General features: G+C 39.3%; 1 protein-coding gene across 1 annotated transcript in view; it reads left to right on the top strand.

Annotated features, from left to right (window-relative positions):
* The window catches only part of MEGF9 (multiple EGF like domains 9), a 91,169-nt gene that overhangs the window by 62,691 nt on the left and 9,570 nt on the right, over positions 1-18,908 (top strand). The window contains exon 3 of the mRNA XM_079789787.1: positions 16,330-16,469. Coding sequence (XP_079645913.1) covers positions 16,330-16,469 — 140 coding nt within the window. The remainder of the gene's footprint in view (positions 1-16,329; positions 16,470-18,908) is intronic.

Raw genomic sequence — 18,908 nt, 5'->3', positions numbered from 1 at the left:
CTTGAAAGAAAATTAAATCAGCATGACTTTTTCCATCTCAGATGGTTCTTTTCATAGCAAGAAATGTTTCCTAGAGGGTAGAGAGAGAAATATGGGACTATTCATCTTTTTTCTCCTTGGACTTGATTTCCACTCAAAATATCTAAATTTTTTAATTCCAGAGAGAGATATATTTTGACTTGAAGTTTCTCTGGATTTCCTATGAAAAAGGTACATAACTGCTTCGGCTATGATTACTTTGGCATTCAAAGTATATAGGACTAGGTTAAAAATTGTTAATTTCATTATTTTGGTTCTTTATGTATTAAGTGAATTCTCTGGTATTATTTATCTCATATGTTTCAATAATTTGGGTTTTCCAAACTTGTGCCTGTATTTATAAATTCAGTAGTTTCCAGGGAATGTTAATAACTACTTACAAAGTCATTTACAATAAACAGTATTCTTTTCTCCTGTACATTTTCTTATTTGGTTCTAACAACAATCCCAAGAGGTAGATAAGGACGTATTCCATCAAATTAAAGATGAGAAATATTAATTGAAAGGTTCCATAATGAGCCCAAGCTTGGATATCCTATCTAATAAAAGAGTAATATGCAAATTAACCATCACTCGGCTATACCCACAAGCCACGCCCACCAGCCAATCAGGAGTGAGTATGCAAATTAACCCAACCAAGATGGCTGCGACCACAGAGCTAGCAGGAGGCTTGGGTTTCCCTGGCAATGGAGGAAGCCAAGCTTTCTGCACACCCTGGCGGGCCCAGGCCTCCACTCAAGGCTACAAAGTTTGAATTATAGAAGATAAATAAATCCCAACAAAAATGGCAGCAGCCACAGAGCTGGAGAGAGTAGGAGGCTTGGGTTGCCCCCGGCGATGGAGGAAGCCAAGCTCCCGCAGCCCTGGCCTGCCTTGGCCTCCGCTACAAAGTTTCAATTATAGAAGATAAATAAATCCCAACAAAAATGGCTGCAGCCATGGAGCAAGCAGGAGGCTTGGCTCCGCTCAAGGCTACGAAGTTTCAATTATAGAAGATAAATAAATCCCAGATACCAGGGCCTCCGCTTGGGTCACCGGGGGGCGTGGCCAGCCTGCAAACCACCACAGGCCCCTCACCCAGGCCGCCCCATGTTCCAAGGGAACCCCCACCCTGATCCGGGACACCCTTCAGGGCAAACCAGCTGGCCCCCACCCCACCCATGCACCAGGCCTCTATCCTATCTAATAAAAGAGTAATATGCAAATTGACCATCACTCCAACACAAGATGGCTGCCCCCATGTGGACACAAGATGGCCAGCAGGGGAGGGCAGTTGAGAGGGACCAGGCCTGCAAGGGAGGGCAGTTGGGGGCAATCAAGCCTGCAGGGGAGGGCAGTTGGGGGGGACCAGGCTGGTAGAGGACGGAAGTTGGGGGCAACCGGGCCTACAGGGAAGGGCAGTTGGGGGAGACCCAGGCCTGCAGGGGAGAGCAGTTGGGGGGACCAGGCCTGAAGGGGAGGGCAGTTAGGGGTGACCAGGCCTGAAGGGGAGGGCAGTTAGGGGTGACCAGGCTGTTAGGGGCAAACAGGCTGGCAGGGGAGCAGTTAGGCATCAATCAGACTTTCAGGGGAGTGGTTAGGGGGTGATCAGGCTGGCAGGCAGAAGCGGTTAGGGGCAATCAGGAAGGCAGGCAGGCGAGCAGTTGGGAGCCAGCAGTCCTGGATTGTGAGAGGGATGTCCAACTGCCTGTTTAGGCCCGATCCTACCAGGATCGGGCCTAAACAGGCAGTCGGACGTCCCTTGAGGGGTCCCAGATTGGAGAGGGTGCAGGCTGGCTGAGGGACACCCCCCCACCTCCGTGCACGAATTTCGTACACCAGGCCTCTAGTTAATTAAATATCAGAGTGATAAGAAGAGTCAATTCAAGGTCTTTTGAAACCATATCCCATGTTCTTTCTGTTACATTAAACTCCCATGGTTTTCATTTCTGGGTTAGTATATGCTCCTATGCTCGAGATCAGAAGTTCTTAACCTAAGAGGAGGGAAGCATGTGAAATGTAATGGTGAATATGTACATATTTCTGTGGAGGCGGTCTGTAACATATAATAACTTTCAATAGATTCTCATAGAGATCTGAGATCCCATCAAGTTTAAGAAGTTTTATTTTTAAATATTTAAGTTTTGTGCTATGTATTTTATTTATTTATAACTCCATAGTATGAACTCAGTAAATGTTAATATTGCCTTCTGACCATTCCACCACTTAAGGGTTCAGAACTCAAAGGCATAGGACTTGGGTTTAAAGGACTTGGTCCTCAGCACTATCAGTATACTAGTAAACATTTTGTTTTTGTTTGCTCTTCTGGAAACTAAGCCACCGCTTTTGCTGTCGTTTCTGTGAAAAAATGAGTTCTAAATTCTAGGCACTATGATTTAATTTTTGTGACATAGCATGTATACAAATCAAGTATTAATAATCACCGAAACTTTTGTAATGGTTACAAAGAATAAAAATGTTAACATATTTGAGAAGCATCTTCTTTTCAAGAAGATTATACTGGACTTCGTGCTTTTTCTCTTTTCAAAATGAACTTTTGAAATGCAGAAATTTTGATCAAATAATGGAGTAATCGTGTAGGTTTGAGAATTCTTATGGCTGTATTTCTTCCATAAAAAAAGAAAAAACACGGAAGTAAGAAATAACTTTCCTAGTTACATTAACTTAATCTTCCTAAGTTGTGGTTTGGGAAATATGACACTTTTTATTTTTCTTTGCCATTAAGTTTTACTTCTGACTTTTTAAGTAAACGTTTAAGTTTGATTTTTTCAGCTATCAAAAAATATTTTTGTACTTAGGTAATATCCTTTTTGAGTATTGAGACTTTCTGTCTGAATATGGATTTCCTCTAAACATATTTTAGACTATTTACTTTAAAAAATATAAGGAATGTTTAGCATAATGGCCCAATGTTTTCAACTAATAAAGCTATCCTTTTTTCCCCCTCCAGAAAAGGAGCTTTGCTCATTGCATAATGGTCTTTTCCATGATTGTAGATAGAAGAACACTTAGTGCAGATAGTCTTTTGCCAAAATGTTTAATTATTGAGTTTATTTCATAACAAAAGAGGAAAAATTATTTCTTTCATTACCTTTATAATATGACACAGACATGAAATTAAGAATTTATTTTCCTATGTAAAAGCTTCTTCCAGTTAGAAAAATGTTTTCTAGCTGTCTTTTTTTTTTTTTTTAATTATTGATTTGAGAGAGAGAGGAAAAGGAAAGAGATAGAGAAACATGGGTGAAACATCGATCGGTTGCCTCTCATTTGTGCCCCTACTGGGGATTGAACCTGCAACCTAGGTAGGTGCCCTGATGGGGAATCGAACCTACCACCTATTGATGTACAGGACTATGCTCCAACCAACTGAGCCACCCAGCCAGAGTTAGCTCTCTGTTAATATTATTTTTAAATTATTGAGAGAACTTGTAATCCACAATTTACTGACAATTTCAGTACTTTCAGTCTCTCCCTAAACTAAATTTACTTATTTATTAAAAAAGAGGAAGAAAATAATAGATGCATTTGTTTATCTATTTTTTCTGTTTCTCGTTCTTTCCATGATAGACTGCCAATATGTAAACTGTCTGAGGAAGGAGGAAAGAGGAAAAAATAAAGCTTCTTAATAAATTAATTTCCCCTAACTAGAACTGTATCTTTGGTTATTTTGTGACTGCTTGAGTTAAAATTAATAACATGATAGCTAAAGGTATGCCATACATACAATTTGTAGCTTATAAATATTAGGAAGAAAATAGACAATGTTTTTTATAACAAAACATGCCAAGACATATGACAATTAAAAAAAAAAAAAGTAAAATCATTTAGCTAGTTGGTACAAAAGCACATCAGGTCTCCCTGGCTTTGGTCCCGCCTAATGTAGGAGTTGCTGATCCTTTCCCTTCTCAATTTTTAATTCTCTTTCCAAAAACCTTTTCTACCATGTGTTCAATAATATGCTTTCTTTTCCTAGCCACATTTGCTTCAATCTAGTAATTACCCTATAAATTCTTTCAATTTTTCCAAGTTTGTTAACAGAATTTGAAAAGTAAATAACTTAGTCTGTCTATCTTTGCCTACTAGAGATCCTAACCCATTCTCCTTACAATTCTCAGGAAAAAATTCAAGTTCTAGGACATTGTTATTATCCTCATATTTCTTTCATTTTTGAGTACTGATTATGTGCCAGACATATGCAATATGCAATCTTTAATTTTCACAATAATCATACAGAGTTTGGTATAATTGCCTTCATTTTACAAATGAGAATACTGAGTCCAAGATGGAATAAGTACTTGGTCCCAGCTAGTTACTAGCAGAACTGGAATTTGCTCTCCCTATCTCCTCAGGCTATGAATTTTCCATAGACCCTGATACCTCCCTTCCTGTGTTCCACCCTTCCCACCCTAGCCAGTGTGATGATAAAATAATGGAAATTCTGAAGATTCTCCACCCATTCATCTTAAACAAAACAAAACCTTTAAAAGGACATTTTGGTTAATGCTTGTATGACATAAATATTTACCCTATCTTGAAATAATACACCGTTGAATTTCCTTTTGAAATATTAATAGCTTCATTTCAGAAAACATACTACTTGTTTACATTTTAAGAAATAATTTTAAGTGTTCAAAATTTGTAATAGTTGCTCACACCTATGAGTGTGATAAAGTCTCTAAGCACTTACAACCATAAGAAAATCTGACAATTCCATTTGGGATAGTGTAAGATATGTGTAGTATATTTGTAGTTATACTTAGTGTAGCTTAGTTCCACAATGCTTGTGCTTACTTTATAATTAATTATATATTCTTTTTTTCTGATATAATTCTCTATACCATGTTATACTTTACTAGCAGTTAACTCATATCTATAAAGAGTGACATCAGATGAGCAGTTCTATCTTAAATTCTTTGTTAGTTTATCTCAGTAGTATAGATTTCTGACTTTTATTCAAACTCCAGCTCTTTGCTCTTATTCTCTAGGTATTGTTAACGAAAAAAACCATTGAAACCTGTAAAGAATTTTAGTGAGTTTATTTGAGCCAAACTGTCGACATATGCCGGGAAGCAGAACCTCAACGAATTGAGATTATGCTCCGAAGAATGGTGGGTTACATCTGTATTTATGCATTGCCATCAAAGGAGGGACATAGGTGGGCTACATGAAATTCATTGGATAAAGTCAAACGGTGGGAAACCCCTGGGATTGGACAAAAGTAAAATGATGGACACATACTTAGGTGGGTACAGGAACAATTAACAGGATAATGAAGGAATTTGAGGCATCTGTCCTGGCGCCTACCACACTTGGTTGTGCCCCAGGGGCTCCAGCAAAAGAAGGAAGTTACAAGTTACCCAGACATCTCACAGATATGTTATCTTAGAGGCGAAAAGGCAAATGGGCTCAGGAAAGAAGATCTAAGTTGATCTTTGTCAGGGAAGGTATCAGCTTAGGAATGACTGCCCACTATAACCTGTTTGTAGTTAAATATTTAATTTTCAAACCATCCTTTGTGGTTATTCCAGGTCTCTGAGTTTGCAAGACTGCCACGCAGGCCTCCCCTGAGCTTGTCAGGTTAGCATGTGGCTCCTTTCGTCCACACATTCCCCTTTTGGTCATAAATCAATCCAAAGGATGCATTGATGACCAACCTTTTGGTTGGATAATGGAGTCCCACGGTGCTAGGAAGGCTCATTCCTAGGATGTCTCAGTGTCAGCATGTCTTGCTGAACAGGTGGACCACTGGGGATGGGGCAAGACCATAACCTTAGATGGCATTTAAGGTCGAATTATATATTTTAAAAAGGCAGGTAAATGGGAGGCAGTCAAATCCTATATGTCCTTGTTAAAAAGTATTCTGGATCATTTCTAATTTTGAGCCACCATGATCCGAGTCTTTTTGCTGTTTGTCTTACGTTTTGCTTTTCTGCATCTAATATAACATTTACATATCAAGAACAAAAGTAACAATAGTAAACCAATAACAACACTGATTAGGAACAGAAAATGTCTAATACTAGACAAGGAAAATTCTAAGGGGAACAAGCATCACAGCTAACCAAAAAACCCTTTACATGTATTATCATAATCTTTTATTAAGCTAATTATGCTTTCCTCCTTCATCCACTGTCATTTGTACCTTATGATATGTTTGGCCAAATGAATTAAGACTCTACTATTTCATTATCTAGAAGCTCTAATTTTCTTCTGGCCAATTAGTTCCCATAAAAATGGCTTCATGGGGAGGAGTTCAATTTCCCAATACATTGGTTTTTCAGTATCAATATTATCACAGATTTTATGAACACCAGGCAAAGTCATTCTGCCTATAATTTCAGTATTACACCATATTCTAGTATTATTTAATGTAAACTTGGTGATATTACAGTAAAGATTGCTTTTAACCCTTCCCAGCAAAACGCCCCTTTCCTATATACTATATTATTTGTTGGGGTAGATACAATAAGCCAGGACTGGGTGAATTCAGTATTCCATATGGATTGAGGGCATAACCATTCACTTTTCCAATTTTCACAGACAGTGAGATGGGTTCACATTGTTTATTATTTTTAAATATGGCCCATCTACTTCCCATTGGAAGTATTCTAGTATTATTGAGGATGGTCCCTATGCCGGCCAGTTGAACTACTGGGAATTTAAGCCTAGGATTTAACTCGCACCTGGGCTTTTAAAAACACAATATTGTAGATCACATTTCCCATTTAAAATTTTCCAAATGCCTGGGGAACCATATGAGTCCCATAAGTGTCTGGCCTGGGCTTCTGCAGCCATTATAGTTGGCCATTGTTTCATAGCCACTTCAGATTCCTTGCATTAGTATAGACAACAGGCCCAGTTGAATTAGGGCACAAGCATGTTCCCATTGTTGGGTTTGGGCATGAGTTTTTAGTCTGTCGAGCCTGTTCTATCCATTAAACTAAGGCTTTATTATCTTTCCATGCTGCTTCCCACTGTTTTTCCTTCTTCCAGAAACAGCATTCCCTCTATGTGACCTATTTGAGATAAAAATCTTTTTCTAATGAATGACATTCTTCATTAGCTACATACAACTTCAGCTTGTCCCGGATACCAAGGCCAGCCCCTACTGCTCCAAGTATTCCCCTTTTGCTTCTTTTAGGGGGACCAATGTTGTTGGATCCACCAGAAATGTTGTTGCCATTTGGGTAGCTATGGCTTGGGAGCAGTTAGGGTATACTGAGTGGAGCCAAAAATGTTGAGTTTCCTATGCCATAGTTAAATGGGTGAAGGTGACCCCCAAATGAGCTAGAGTTTGAGTATTCATAGGGCTCCTCAAACGTCCAGGACACAAGGACAGTGGGGTAATTATAAACATATCTACCCACCAAGTGATGTCAATAATTTCTGAAATGGGGACCCATTGAATTCTCTCTTGTTTCACAGACATCCAGCCATAAGAGCATGGCTGGTGAGTCTGAGGACATGAAATGCTATGACAGATAGCACAGGCTGCTGCAAGCCTTTGGCCATCATATCCAGGTGTTTTTCTTAGTTATTCATCACCCATCTCTATAGCCATACAATATTCATCCAGATTACATCCATATACAATTCTACCAGTGGAATTATCAGGGAGATATTCTTGGAGGTATTTGCCTAAGGTGGGTCCTTTAAAATAGAGCCAGAAAACAACAACAACAACAACAACCAAAGCTTATATTGATAGGAGAAGACCAATGTGTGGCTAACAAGGCATTAATTTCACTATCATACCTGATAACCAGAACATCATTGTGTAGTAGGTAGGAAAGATTAGCAGGTATTTAGGTTAAATTTTTTCATATCTAATAAAGAGGTCTGGGGAGGTAGATATTGTTTCCACTAGGGAACCATAAGGATAATAATAATATGAAAATCATTTTATGTACATTCAATCAATATCAATCAGATGATATAAAAACAAGCAATATCAGTTTGTGAGTATACAGGCCTTGTTGACGTCATCTTGGGATAGCTGTCTGCCTCCGTGGTCAGCGACTTCTCGTCCTTGAAAAGTCTGTGATCTCCGCTGCAGACGGAGATGGTGTCAGAGATGGGAGTAGACGTCCATTCACAGTCAGATGCCTTTTTTAAATGAGAAATGTGAATCCATGAGCTAACTCCTTTAAGCTTAGCTGCACATGGGTTAGTTAGTAATACCTGGTAAGGTCCCCTCCAATGAGGTTGGAGAGTTTTTTATTTGGTGTCTTTTCTTAAGACAGCAAATCTCCTGGTTGTAAGCCATGATCTTTGAACGCTTCGTCTCCTGGGAGCGCACTGTGAAATGAATCTGTTACCAATTTGTTAGTTCCTATAATGCAGAATGTCTGCTCTTTACTTTTCTCTATATTCAGGAAACAAGAGATTTAAGAGTCAACAATATTTTAAATAGAATCATAAGAATAATTATTTTCAATTCATTTAGTCCCATAGTTGTTTTTGTTTATTTATTCCTTGAAGTTCTATAAATCTTTATCCAGTTCAAAATATGACCTGCTTAGAAGCCTGCAAGTTAGAGTAAATCTGAGTCCTTTTCATGGATTTTTCTAGACATATATACCTACAAATGCATCAGAATAAAGCTGTCCACAAATGACAAAAATTTAAAAGTGGCATGGTTATAGATTTGATAAAAACTTTGCTTTTCTATAAAATATAATATTCCAAGACAACAACTTCTTGGTAAGTAATAATCCCTGTAAAATGACATAGAGAATAATATAAAATTTGTATACCTTTAGATTCAATTATAATTTCAACATATAAAGAATAATATGTAAGAGTTTAAAATGAGGCACATGGCTTATTGCAAGCAGTGTATTGAGCATTGAAAATAATACATAAACTCCCAATATGTGAAACGCAAATACCCAGAGTATCACTGGCAGACGCCCCCACAGGGAATCATGACGCTTGGCTTGCCAGTGTCCCTGACTGGACACATGCTACCCTCCTACAGTTTCCTGTTTGAACTTAGCTTTGAGAATTTTTGCAATTTTCTTTCTGAAGCAGAGTGCCTTAACAAGGCACGTAACCTGTCCTTGCTCTTGATTGGAGCTCAGGCACATGGTCTTTCCCGATTGGCTAATTCAAAGGGAGGGGTTGGCCCTTGCTCTTTCAAGGGGAGCAGCAAGCCATGCGGCCAACATGGCGGCTGCCAAGTCACAGACCAAAATGGAGGCTGTCTAAACTATTCTTTGACAGAGAAGATGATTTGTTTATTCTCACAACAAATAAGGAAAGAGCAAACCAAATCCCTAAAAGATAGACAGCCACAATTATATTTTCAGACAAACAGACACAAATCTCACTAGCTGTTTCTGGAGGCTGAACCCTGAGAGGGAGAGCAAGAAGAGCCCCCAAGATTAATAAGAATTCTTGGCAGCTGCTGGGACGTTCTTGCAATCTCTCTCACGCCTTCAACCTCACCACACACAACTAGGCTTCCCCAAAGCGGGAGTTGCCTCTTCTTTCAACAAATTAAACAACAACAAAGAGACACAAAAACATCAACACTCTTATACAGGCGCGCAGAAAACACACTAAGAATTTACACCAGAGAATGTCTAGCATTAAAATTACCAAAGCAGTGTCTTTTGTCCCCGGTTCGGGAACTGCCTCTCTCTAGAATTTCAGTACATTCCCAAAGGACTATTCAAAAATGGCTGTAGACATTTGTTAACTTCAAAATAGTTCTGAAACAGTCTCTGAAAATCTTTTTTATTAATTTCCATCTTATTGGAAGAAAATTTTTTCTTAGAAGCTTCTAGTTTCCAAATCAAGATACGCTTCCCATATACTCATTCACTTTAATTTCAGAGCCGGTATTTTTTTTTTTCTCTGCATGCAAAATATTAACATAGGTATCCCAAGCAAACTGCATTTTTTTTCTTTCTTTTTTCTGGCCATTCCTCAGTTAATATTTTCTAGTTAAATTTTCTCATTTCTGTTAAGTACTTGCAAGTAAAGGCTTCTTATCAGGAGTGTTAAATGAGGGCTGGGGTCTTGGGAGCTTCTAGCCTTGGAGGCACAATTTCCCATGTTAAATTTTTTTATTTTTGGATATCTGTAGTCTGAGCAAACTTTAGATATGTTATGTAGTAGGTCAAATGTGGCCTCAGTTTCTCTCCCGGCTGTCTAAAACCACAAAAAAAGTTTTGGGGCCCGGGCAGACCAAGTCTTTATGGGGGCCCCCTAGAAAAGCCATTTAGCAGTTGTGTCGGAACTTCCAGATGGGGCTCCTGCATTTCTGACACTTCCACAAAATTCTTAGTCACCTAAGAACACCTCAGAATCGGACTATTCTTTAAAAATAAAGAAAATGTTGCCCCTTTATCTTCGGAGCTGAATGAGTTCAGCTCATTTATACGGCGAAAGTTACTTTTGCTCAGACTCTCAGCAATTCCAATTGAAAAGCCAAAATCAAAACCAGCCACCCATATTTTTTTTTCTCCAGTCCCGCCTTAGCCTGGGTTCTGCCAACCCTTAACCTGGGGTTCTGTCAACCCTGGTTCCACCTCGAGGATTTTAAAACAGCTCAAATAAAGTCAGACCCTCTACCAAAGCGAGGGAAGGTCCTGGATCCAAGAGACGACTCACCCACATTCACCCAATGGGCGGAGAACCGGTGGGCTCAAGGGGCCCTTTGCTGGATCCTAGCTCCAAGTCCATGTCCAAGGGATGATCCCGGGTGAGTCTTCTTTGGAATCCTGCCGACTACGCCAAGTAATGTTAACGAAAAAAACCATTGAAACCTGTAAAGAATTTTAGTGAGTTTATTTGAGCCAAACTGTCGACATATGCCGGGAAGCAGAACCTCAACGAATTGAGATTATGCTCCGAAGAATGGTGGGTTACATCTGTATTTATGCATTGCCATCAAAGGAGGGACATAGGTGGGCTACATGAAATTCATTGGATAAAGTCAAACGGTGGGAAACCCCTGGGATTGGACAAAAGTAAAATGATGGACACATACTTAGGTGGGTACAGGAACAATTAACAGGATAATGAAGGAATTTGAGGCATCTGTCCTGGCGCCTACCACACTTGGTTGTGCCCCAGGGGCTCCAGCAAAAGAAGGAAGTTACAAGTTACCCAGACATCTCACAGATATGTTATCTTAGAGGCGAAAAGGCAAATGGGCTCAGGAAAGAAGATCTAAGTTGATCTTTGTCAGGGAAGGTATCAGCTTAGGAATGACTGCCCACTATAACCTGTTTGTAGTTAAATATTTAATTTTCAAACCATCCTTTGTGGTTATTCCAGGTCTCTGAGTTTGCAAGACTGCCACGCAGGCCTCCCCTGAGCTTGTCAGGTTAGCATGTGGCTCCTTTCGTCCACAGTATGAATATGTGAGTCTTTGGTTCTTTCATTTCAAACCTATGGATAAGCATAAGTGGTTTGTTAACAGACCCACTTTTTTTTTCTTCCTTGCATTTATATCATTGACCTTTGCTTCCAAAAGCATTCAGCAGTTTTTAACAGAGGGATACCATGAAAGGGGGCGTTGTAAAGGCTTTATTCTATAAAAGAAGTCACACAGGGAAAGCTTTATATTTGCTGAGTGATTTAATTCTTATACATGCAGAGCTTGGCCATGGGCCATGAGTAGCATGGTGGAAAAGCCTACTAGAGCAGCCTCACAATTAAACTTCCCCACTCCATTCTGTATATTTTTTAAAAAGAGAGAAAAAAGCATCTTCTTTCCTGTTGTTCTGAAATATGCCCAAGAAAAGTGAAGCATGGTGTCTAGACTAGTTAACTGCTTATCAAGATTCTTAAAGCCATTCATGGATTTTTTTAAAAAATCATCAGCTAATGATCATATACTCCAGGGAGAAAGATGCCTGCTTAAATTAGACTTCCGAGTGCCCAGAGAAGAATTACAAAAGGAAAGTCCACTTAAAAGAATAGCATCTACTTTGAGAACACTGGCTGTACCTTATAATAGTAATATATTATTAATTAACAATAATATTAATTAATTATTAATATATTATTAGGTATTCTAAGATTATACCTTTTATAGGTGGTGGATTGGGCAAACACTGTCATTAAAAATAACTATTTATTCTTCTATATACTGAATAATCTAATGTCTGTAGAGAAATGAGAAACAAGCCTATTTTGGTTAATGTTTTAAAAGCTTTGGAATTTGGCTAGTGAACTAGTGAACTGTTGTTAGCCATTCTCTGAAAGGTACCGTTATATACTTTATAATTTTCAATATAGCAAGACTTAAATTGACTGGTTACTTCTTGTTGAGTCATAAGGTATTCCTGAAGTTCATTTTGATGAACACACATTTTCATTACTAGATCTTTAAGTAACTTGGGATATTTCTGTGTGAGACTGTATGTATATCACAGACTGTATATATATATAAATTTTCTCTTTAAATTTTTTTGCAAAGTTACTTAAGAGACATGGTTGTTAGTAATCAATTTCTGTAGCATTTTAAAAACAATGCTCATCGTCTATACTATGATCAGTACAAATTTTAATTGATTTTAATTAAGCTTTAACTAAGCATCACAATTTTGGGGATTTGTCTTCTGAGAACCTTGGATTTTGCTAGTCAGTTTCTCTTCAAGCACTAATACCTCTTAGCTTTTGTTTAGGAAGTCCTAAAATTTTCTGGCAGTGAGAAAAGAGATGAGAGTTTATTCTGGGTAAGGCAGAAACAGCTCACTGGGATTAGAACTTAAATAAATGGTGAATTGTGGTGCTTGGAAGCTACATAATGAAGCTTGATACTCAAGGGGTGACAAGTTGTTTGGCAGGCAAATTTCTTGTAGAAATTTAGAGTCAAACTTAGGGAAGGATAAGTAGCATGGTATAGGGGGAAAGTCTATCTTTGTATTTCCTAATAATTGCTAGGTGTGGACAATAATTTTAAATTTTTTGCATTTCCTCAATAGTAAGATGAGGATTATGACCTTTACCTAGTAGAGTTATTTTGAGGATTAGAGAGAATATATAATTGACAGTCCCTTAATGAACAATGGCTCATTGTTTTTATCATCATCACGCCTGCTTTCAGATGCTTCCATTTTACACTTTCTGTAAATTTATTTGTTAGTCAAGAAATTGAATAACCAACCCAATATACTGGGCAGCTTTAAGATAGAAAGATGTTGGTAGGCTACTTCTCTGGATACAAGACTTTTAAGATATGTTACAAATAGAAGCCTGGCTTTCTTTCCTTTCTGGACTGGTTTTGTTTGAGGAAAACCCTAAAAAACATTCCATGTAGAACTGTTTTTCTACTCCTTTTTGGAAGCCAGGCTTCTATTTATTTATATATTATCTCACATAAAACAATATTTCTTAGGTTTGTATGCTACAAGTAGAATACACAGAGTTGAAAGTTGCTTTACTTCCATTCTGCAAAGTTTAACCCAAAGTTCCAATAACTCTCAAATTTAGAACTTCCATTTTTACTACAGAAATAGGAATATGGGAAATAGTAGGGGATTACTTTAACTGATGATATGTGTAAGTATTAACAATCTGAGGTTGGGCTCCTGAGCTAAAACTAATAACACCATGGGGACTCATTAGGAGCTGAATTTCTTTTAAAAAATTATATTGAGAAGCAGTTCTACCTTGGATTGTCTCCCATTCAATATCACTGGTGCCAAAATCTACTCAGATGCAGTCTAAAAATTTAAGATACAGAATGAGCATATAAAGAAGGGTTATACTGTTGGAAAAAAAAGGAAGAATCTTAGCTGTTCTGAAGGGTAACTAGTATAGCCCTTCACTTTTTTCCCTTCCAGTACTTAGCTCTAACATTCAGTTTGTGTATTTATTGTCCATTTATTTGTCAAGTATATATTAGGTTCCTACAACAAACCAGGTACTGTACTAGACTCTGAGGATATTAAGATGGCTAAGTACAGTCCCTGGACTCAGAAAACTTACCAAGTAAGATGTATGAAGTGAAAATAGTTATAGTACACTATCTGTAGGCTTGTGCTATGTCTTGAGGATAATAAAAAACCCCTGCATGATACAGTCATTGCCTCAGGTCTTTAACAATGTAATTAGAGAAGCAAGAGTTTTATATATATACTAGTAGCCCGTTTGCACGAAGATTCGTGCAATAGACCTTCATTCACCTGGCTGCCTGCACCAGTTTTCTGCCGGCACCAGGGACCCAGGCCTTGGCTGTGGCCACCGCCTTCTGCCTTTTTCAGGGTCGGGGCTTGGCCCCGGGCGGTGGCCTTGGGCTCCGCGGCACCCAACATCCTTGCTAAGGATCTCAGGAGCTGACCCCCAGTGGTTTCCTGTGATCGGTGCAGGCTCCCCGCTGGTGCCCAAGGCCCGGAAAGCCTCCGCCCCAGGCTTTCCTGGCCTTGGGCTCGCCACACCCAGCATCCCTGCTACCGATCACAGGAGCCGACCCCCAGTGGTTTCCTGCGATCAGTGCAGGCTCCCCGCTGGTGCCCAAGGCCCGGAAAGCCTAGGCCCCTGGGACCCCCTGGAGCGGCGGGAGGGGCGGGATGGGCATGGCCAAGCCCCCCCAGGTGGCCGATCACCCCCCCCCGGGACCCCTGGGAGGGGCGGGAGGAGCCGGCCACGCCCCCCCCCCGGGGTGCCGATGGCCCCAGGCACCCCGGGAGGGGCGGCATGGGCCCGGCCATGCCCCCCCGGGGTGCCGATGGCCCCAGGCACCCCGGGAGGGGCGGCATGGGCCCGGCCACGCCCCCCCGGGGTGCCGATCGCCCCAGGCACCCCCGGGAGCGGCGGCATGGGCCCGGCCACTGAGCACCACCATCTTGATCTTCTCAACGGCGGATATGCCACCTGGAGTCCCGCCCCCAGCCTCCTGCCGGCCCAATCGTGGGCATAGCGGAGGTGCGGTCAATTTGCATGTTTCTCTATTATAAGGTAAGACTAGGAGCCCAGCACGCGATTTGAAATCACGCGGTGCCGCCGACCCTCGAGTCGCTGGTCCGGCCCTGCCTCCCTCTCCGGTCCTTGAAGCAGCCTCGGCCACTGCTGATCAGGCCTTTTCCCAGGGCAGGCGCATGGAGGCCCCTGCCACCCCGCCCCCGATGCTGTGCGTGCAACCTCCTCCCGTCGGGTTGACCCGTTACAGCATCCCAGTTAATTAGCATCTTTCTCTATTTTATATAGATAGGTAGATAGATAGATAGATAGATAGATAGATAGATAGATAGATAGATGAATGAATATAGAACAGACCATAGTTAAGGTTAAAATTTATGGTGCAGAGAATGTGAAGTCAGGAAGCCAAAAGATCTCTTTAGAGAAAAGTTTCATAGAAAAAGATGAGCGTGATAGCAGGAAATTTTTGAGAGGTGGAGAAGGAAAGACATTCTAAGAGAAATATTTGTAGAGGAAATAACAATACCAAGAGATATTTTGAAAGAAAATTTGATATAAATTAGTGAAATATTGGATTTGAGTGAGTGATTGTAAGAACATGGGGTAGAGAGGACTTGAAAATGACAACAGAGATTTAAGTTTCACTGTTTGGAAAGAGGTGATATTAATGTAATGGTCATCTAAGAAAAAGTAAATAGATTAATAAGAAGAGATGGGATATTAAATAAACTATTTTTCTTTAGATTTTTAGACCTTTGGGTTTGAAAATCTATAATTTTTATATGGATTTAATCTAGAAAGTGATAGATGTCACCATACAGTCATTTTACATAACTGTGAATTCCAGTTAAATTGCCAGATATATTTTAATATAGCCTGTACCTAAAATAGAAAATTATATCAAGTTTCCAGCATCTAAATGTTAGTTGACACTTTCATTAAGATACTGGTCTTCATATTCTTCACCCAGAAGCTAGGGTTGGGTGAAGGCTAGGTGGTTTTTCTTTTCATCTCCAGATTGGGCAGTGTGGATGCTGGTGGAACTGTGGAATGATTCAGGAATGAGATGTAGCAGTAGTATCAGTTCTATGCCCCAGTACTTAATGAACAATGATTTCTAAGCTCTGGGACTTATATTCTCCATGGCTCCTTTATCATTCATTTTAAACCACCTAGTAGAGGATTAAGTTGTCACAAATTATTGGTATTAGTACTATGTTAATTGAATATTTATGGAAAAACATGTGGGGTACAGCCAAAAAGTCATTCTATTTAGAGGAGCCCTAAACACAAGGCCAATACTTCTAGTTGAAATAATTTCTACATTAAGATCCTCGAATGATGGGATGTTAGCAACACAATTTTAAACTGATTTACTTTGCTTATTGTCTTTGCTTTTATTTGCAGTTCTGGGAAATGCCAGTGTAAAGTGGGTGTCACCGGCTCTGCATGTGATCGATGCCAAGATGGATATTATGGCTTTAGTAGGAGTGGCTGCTTGCCCTGCCAATGCAATAATCGATCTGCCAGTTGTGATGCCCTCACAGGTACACACTTTCCTTATCTTTTTAAAAATCAGTCCATTGTTCTTTTTACTTTGAGGTCCTTCATCTGTAGGTTGATTCTTTCTAAATAGTTTGTAAGGGTCTTTCTCCTTTAAGTGGGATGTAATAGGTTTAGCAAGCCAAACTCCTGCAACAAAAACTTGAAAAAAACATACAAATAAATTTTAAAAATCTTATTGATCGTAGAGCTGTGGAAACAAGGAGGATGATATGAACTAAAATTCCAGAAAGTGTAGAACTCCTACGTAAGCTGATGATCCTAGCCATTTCCTTTCCAGGGGACATTTGCTGAATCTGGGCATAGGCTAAGGAACAGAGGTTAGCCCAAGCAAAGGAATGATTTTTGAGGAAAGAGATACAAGAAGAGCTTTTGGCAGTCATTTGGGGCTTGTGTGATGGATTGGAAACTAGAGGCGCTCTAAACACAAGGCCATTTTTCCCTTAGGACCCTAGCTGACTGTGTAGGAGATAGAAGGCTAGCCCAAAAGGTAGAAAGAAATTTCTCAGCCTTGTAGTGCTTAGGAGACAAAAATCTCTTTAAAGAGGACCTGCTACAACATACAGCCATCTCTCTCTCAAGACATTGCCAGATTTTGAAGGTGCGAGTAGGACCTGAAGGGAAGTGCTGAATCTGTTGCAGTCTTTCAGGGCTGAGGAGACTCAGGCCTGTTAGGTTCTCAATTAGAAGTCTTAGAGGGCCACGACCAAGACTTGTGATGAACCGTTGGTGAACTGACTCATACTGAGATTGTGATCATCCTCAACCCCTCTCCATTTCTGATTGGTTGGGAATCTAACTATGACATAGTTCATAGGTCGACGCTCAACCACTGAGCCACGCTGGCCGGGCTCCTAGGCAGTATAAGAACAAGAAATCCACATTTAGGCAAACTTAAAGTATTAAAAAACTAAAGACAATTAACATTTCTGGTCTTTAATTTTGAAATATTTTTTCCCCCAATAAAAATTCAGGATGCTTAGAACGGCCTTTCTAATACACTTCTATCCCCAACCCTGGACCCTTTACCTTAATAAATCATATCCTGCCTTCAGGCCTTTAGTTAAAAGTTACTGCATTAGAAAGCAGTTCCTGATGCTTCAGGATAAATGATAATTCCCATTTATACACATTGTATTTTTTTATAGCCCTTATCACAGTTCGTAATTGCATATTTATTTGTGATTATGAGTCACATATGGCTTAGTCACTACATTGTAAGTTCCACATCAGTTTTGTTCACCATTGTACACTATCTTTAGCATGTAACTTGGCACATAGTAATTCTAACTAACATTTAAAAAAAATAAATGAACAAGTAAATGGAAATACACACAATACATGAGTTCCAATCCTAGGTAATAGCAGAAATGCTTCATCATATTGAGTTGATTTAAATTGCTCCCTAGATCTTTTGCGGGACCAGGAAACAGCCCACATTGCTGGTTGTAACTTCTTATTTTCCTTGCAGCAATAAGCTAGCTATCTTTAATGTTAAGTAAATTCCAACCTGTCCTTGCTCTGGAGATAATTTTAAGGCAAAAGAAATCCTTTTCATGGTTATGCTTTCTAAAAGCAGTTAGTAATAAGAGAAATAAATGATTTATCTGTTTTGAAATATAATAAAAATGGAATCCAATGTGAAGGATCGCCAATACTTGATTTAAAACTGTATGCTTAATATAAAATTAGTCTTTCGTCTAAAATGAGATTTTTTTCCAAGAGTGCTGTGTTACGGTTGCCCTCTGGTGGCCACTTACTATGTTTTCATAGTCTTTATTTTTCCTCACTCTAGTCTTTTTCTATACCTTGTATTTTATATTGAAGTAGACTTTAACCTTTTTGTGATAAGATATATTGGGGGGAAATTTGGAAAGCAGTTTGACAATGTGTATCAGAAGTCTTAAAAATACTTCCTTGATTCAGTAATTCTGTTTCTAGGAATCTAGTCTAAGAAAATAATTCTAAATTCATAAAAAGCTTTATGTTCAAAGATGTTCATCAAAGTGGTACTTATAATTCTAAAAAATTAGACCATCCTATTTCTAGCAGGGAATGAAGCAAATTATGTTATCTAGGCAATACATGGTTAAGAGCACAGAAAGTGAAATCTTTACCTGTGCAAGTTTCTTAGCCTGTCTTTTTTTTTAATCTAGAAATTTGGGATAATGACAGTAACTGCTTCATGGGTTGTGAAGATTCAATGCAATCCTATATAATAAGGAGCTAATATGCTAATTAGACCGAACAGCAGAACAACTGTCCAGATGACCTTCTGGGTGAAGCCGGGGCTGTGAGGGCCGAGCCCCTTGCACGAATTTTGTGCATCAGGCCTCTAGTATACTTATAAAACTCTTAATACAGTGCCTGGCTCATTATAAACAATCAATAAATGGAAACTGTTATTATGTTGTCATTAAAAT

Source organism: Cnephaeus nilssonii (assembly GCF_951640355.1).
Source record: "Cnephaeus nilssonii genome assembly, chromosome: 14".
NCBI lineage: Eukaryota > Metazoa > Chordata > Mammalia > Chiroptera > Vespertilionidae > Cnephaeus > Cnephaeus nilssonii.
Note: the sequence above shows the minus strand (reverse complement) of the source record. Positions and strands in the feature narration are given on the sequence as shown.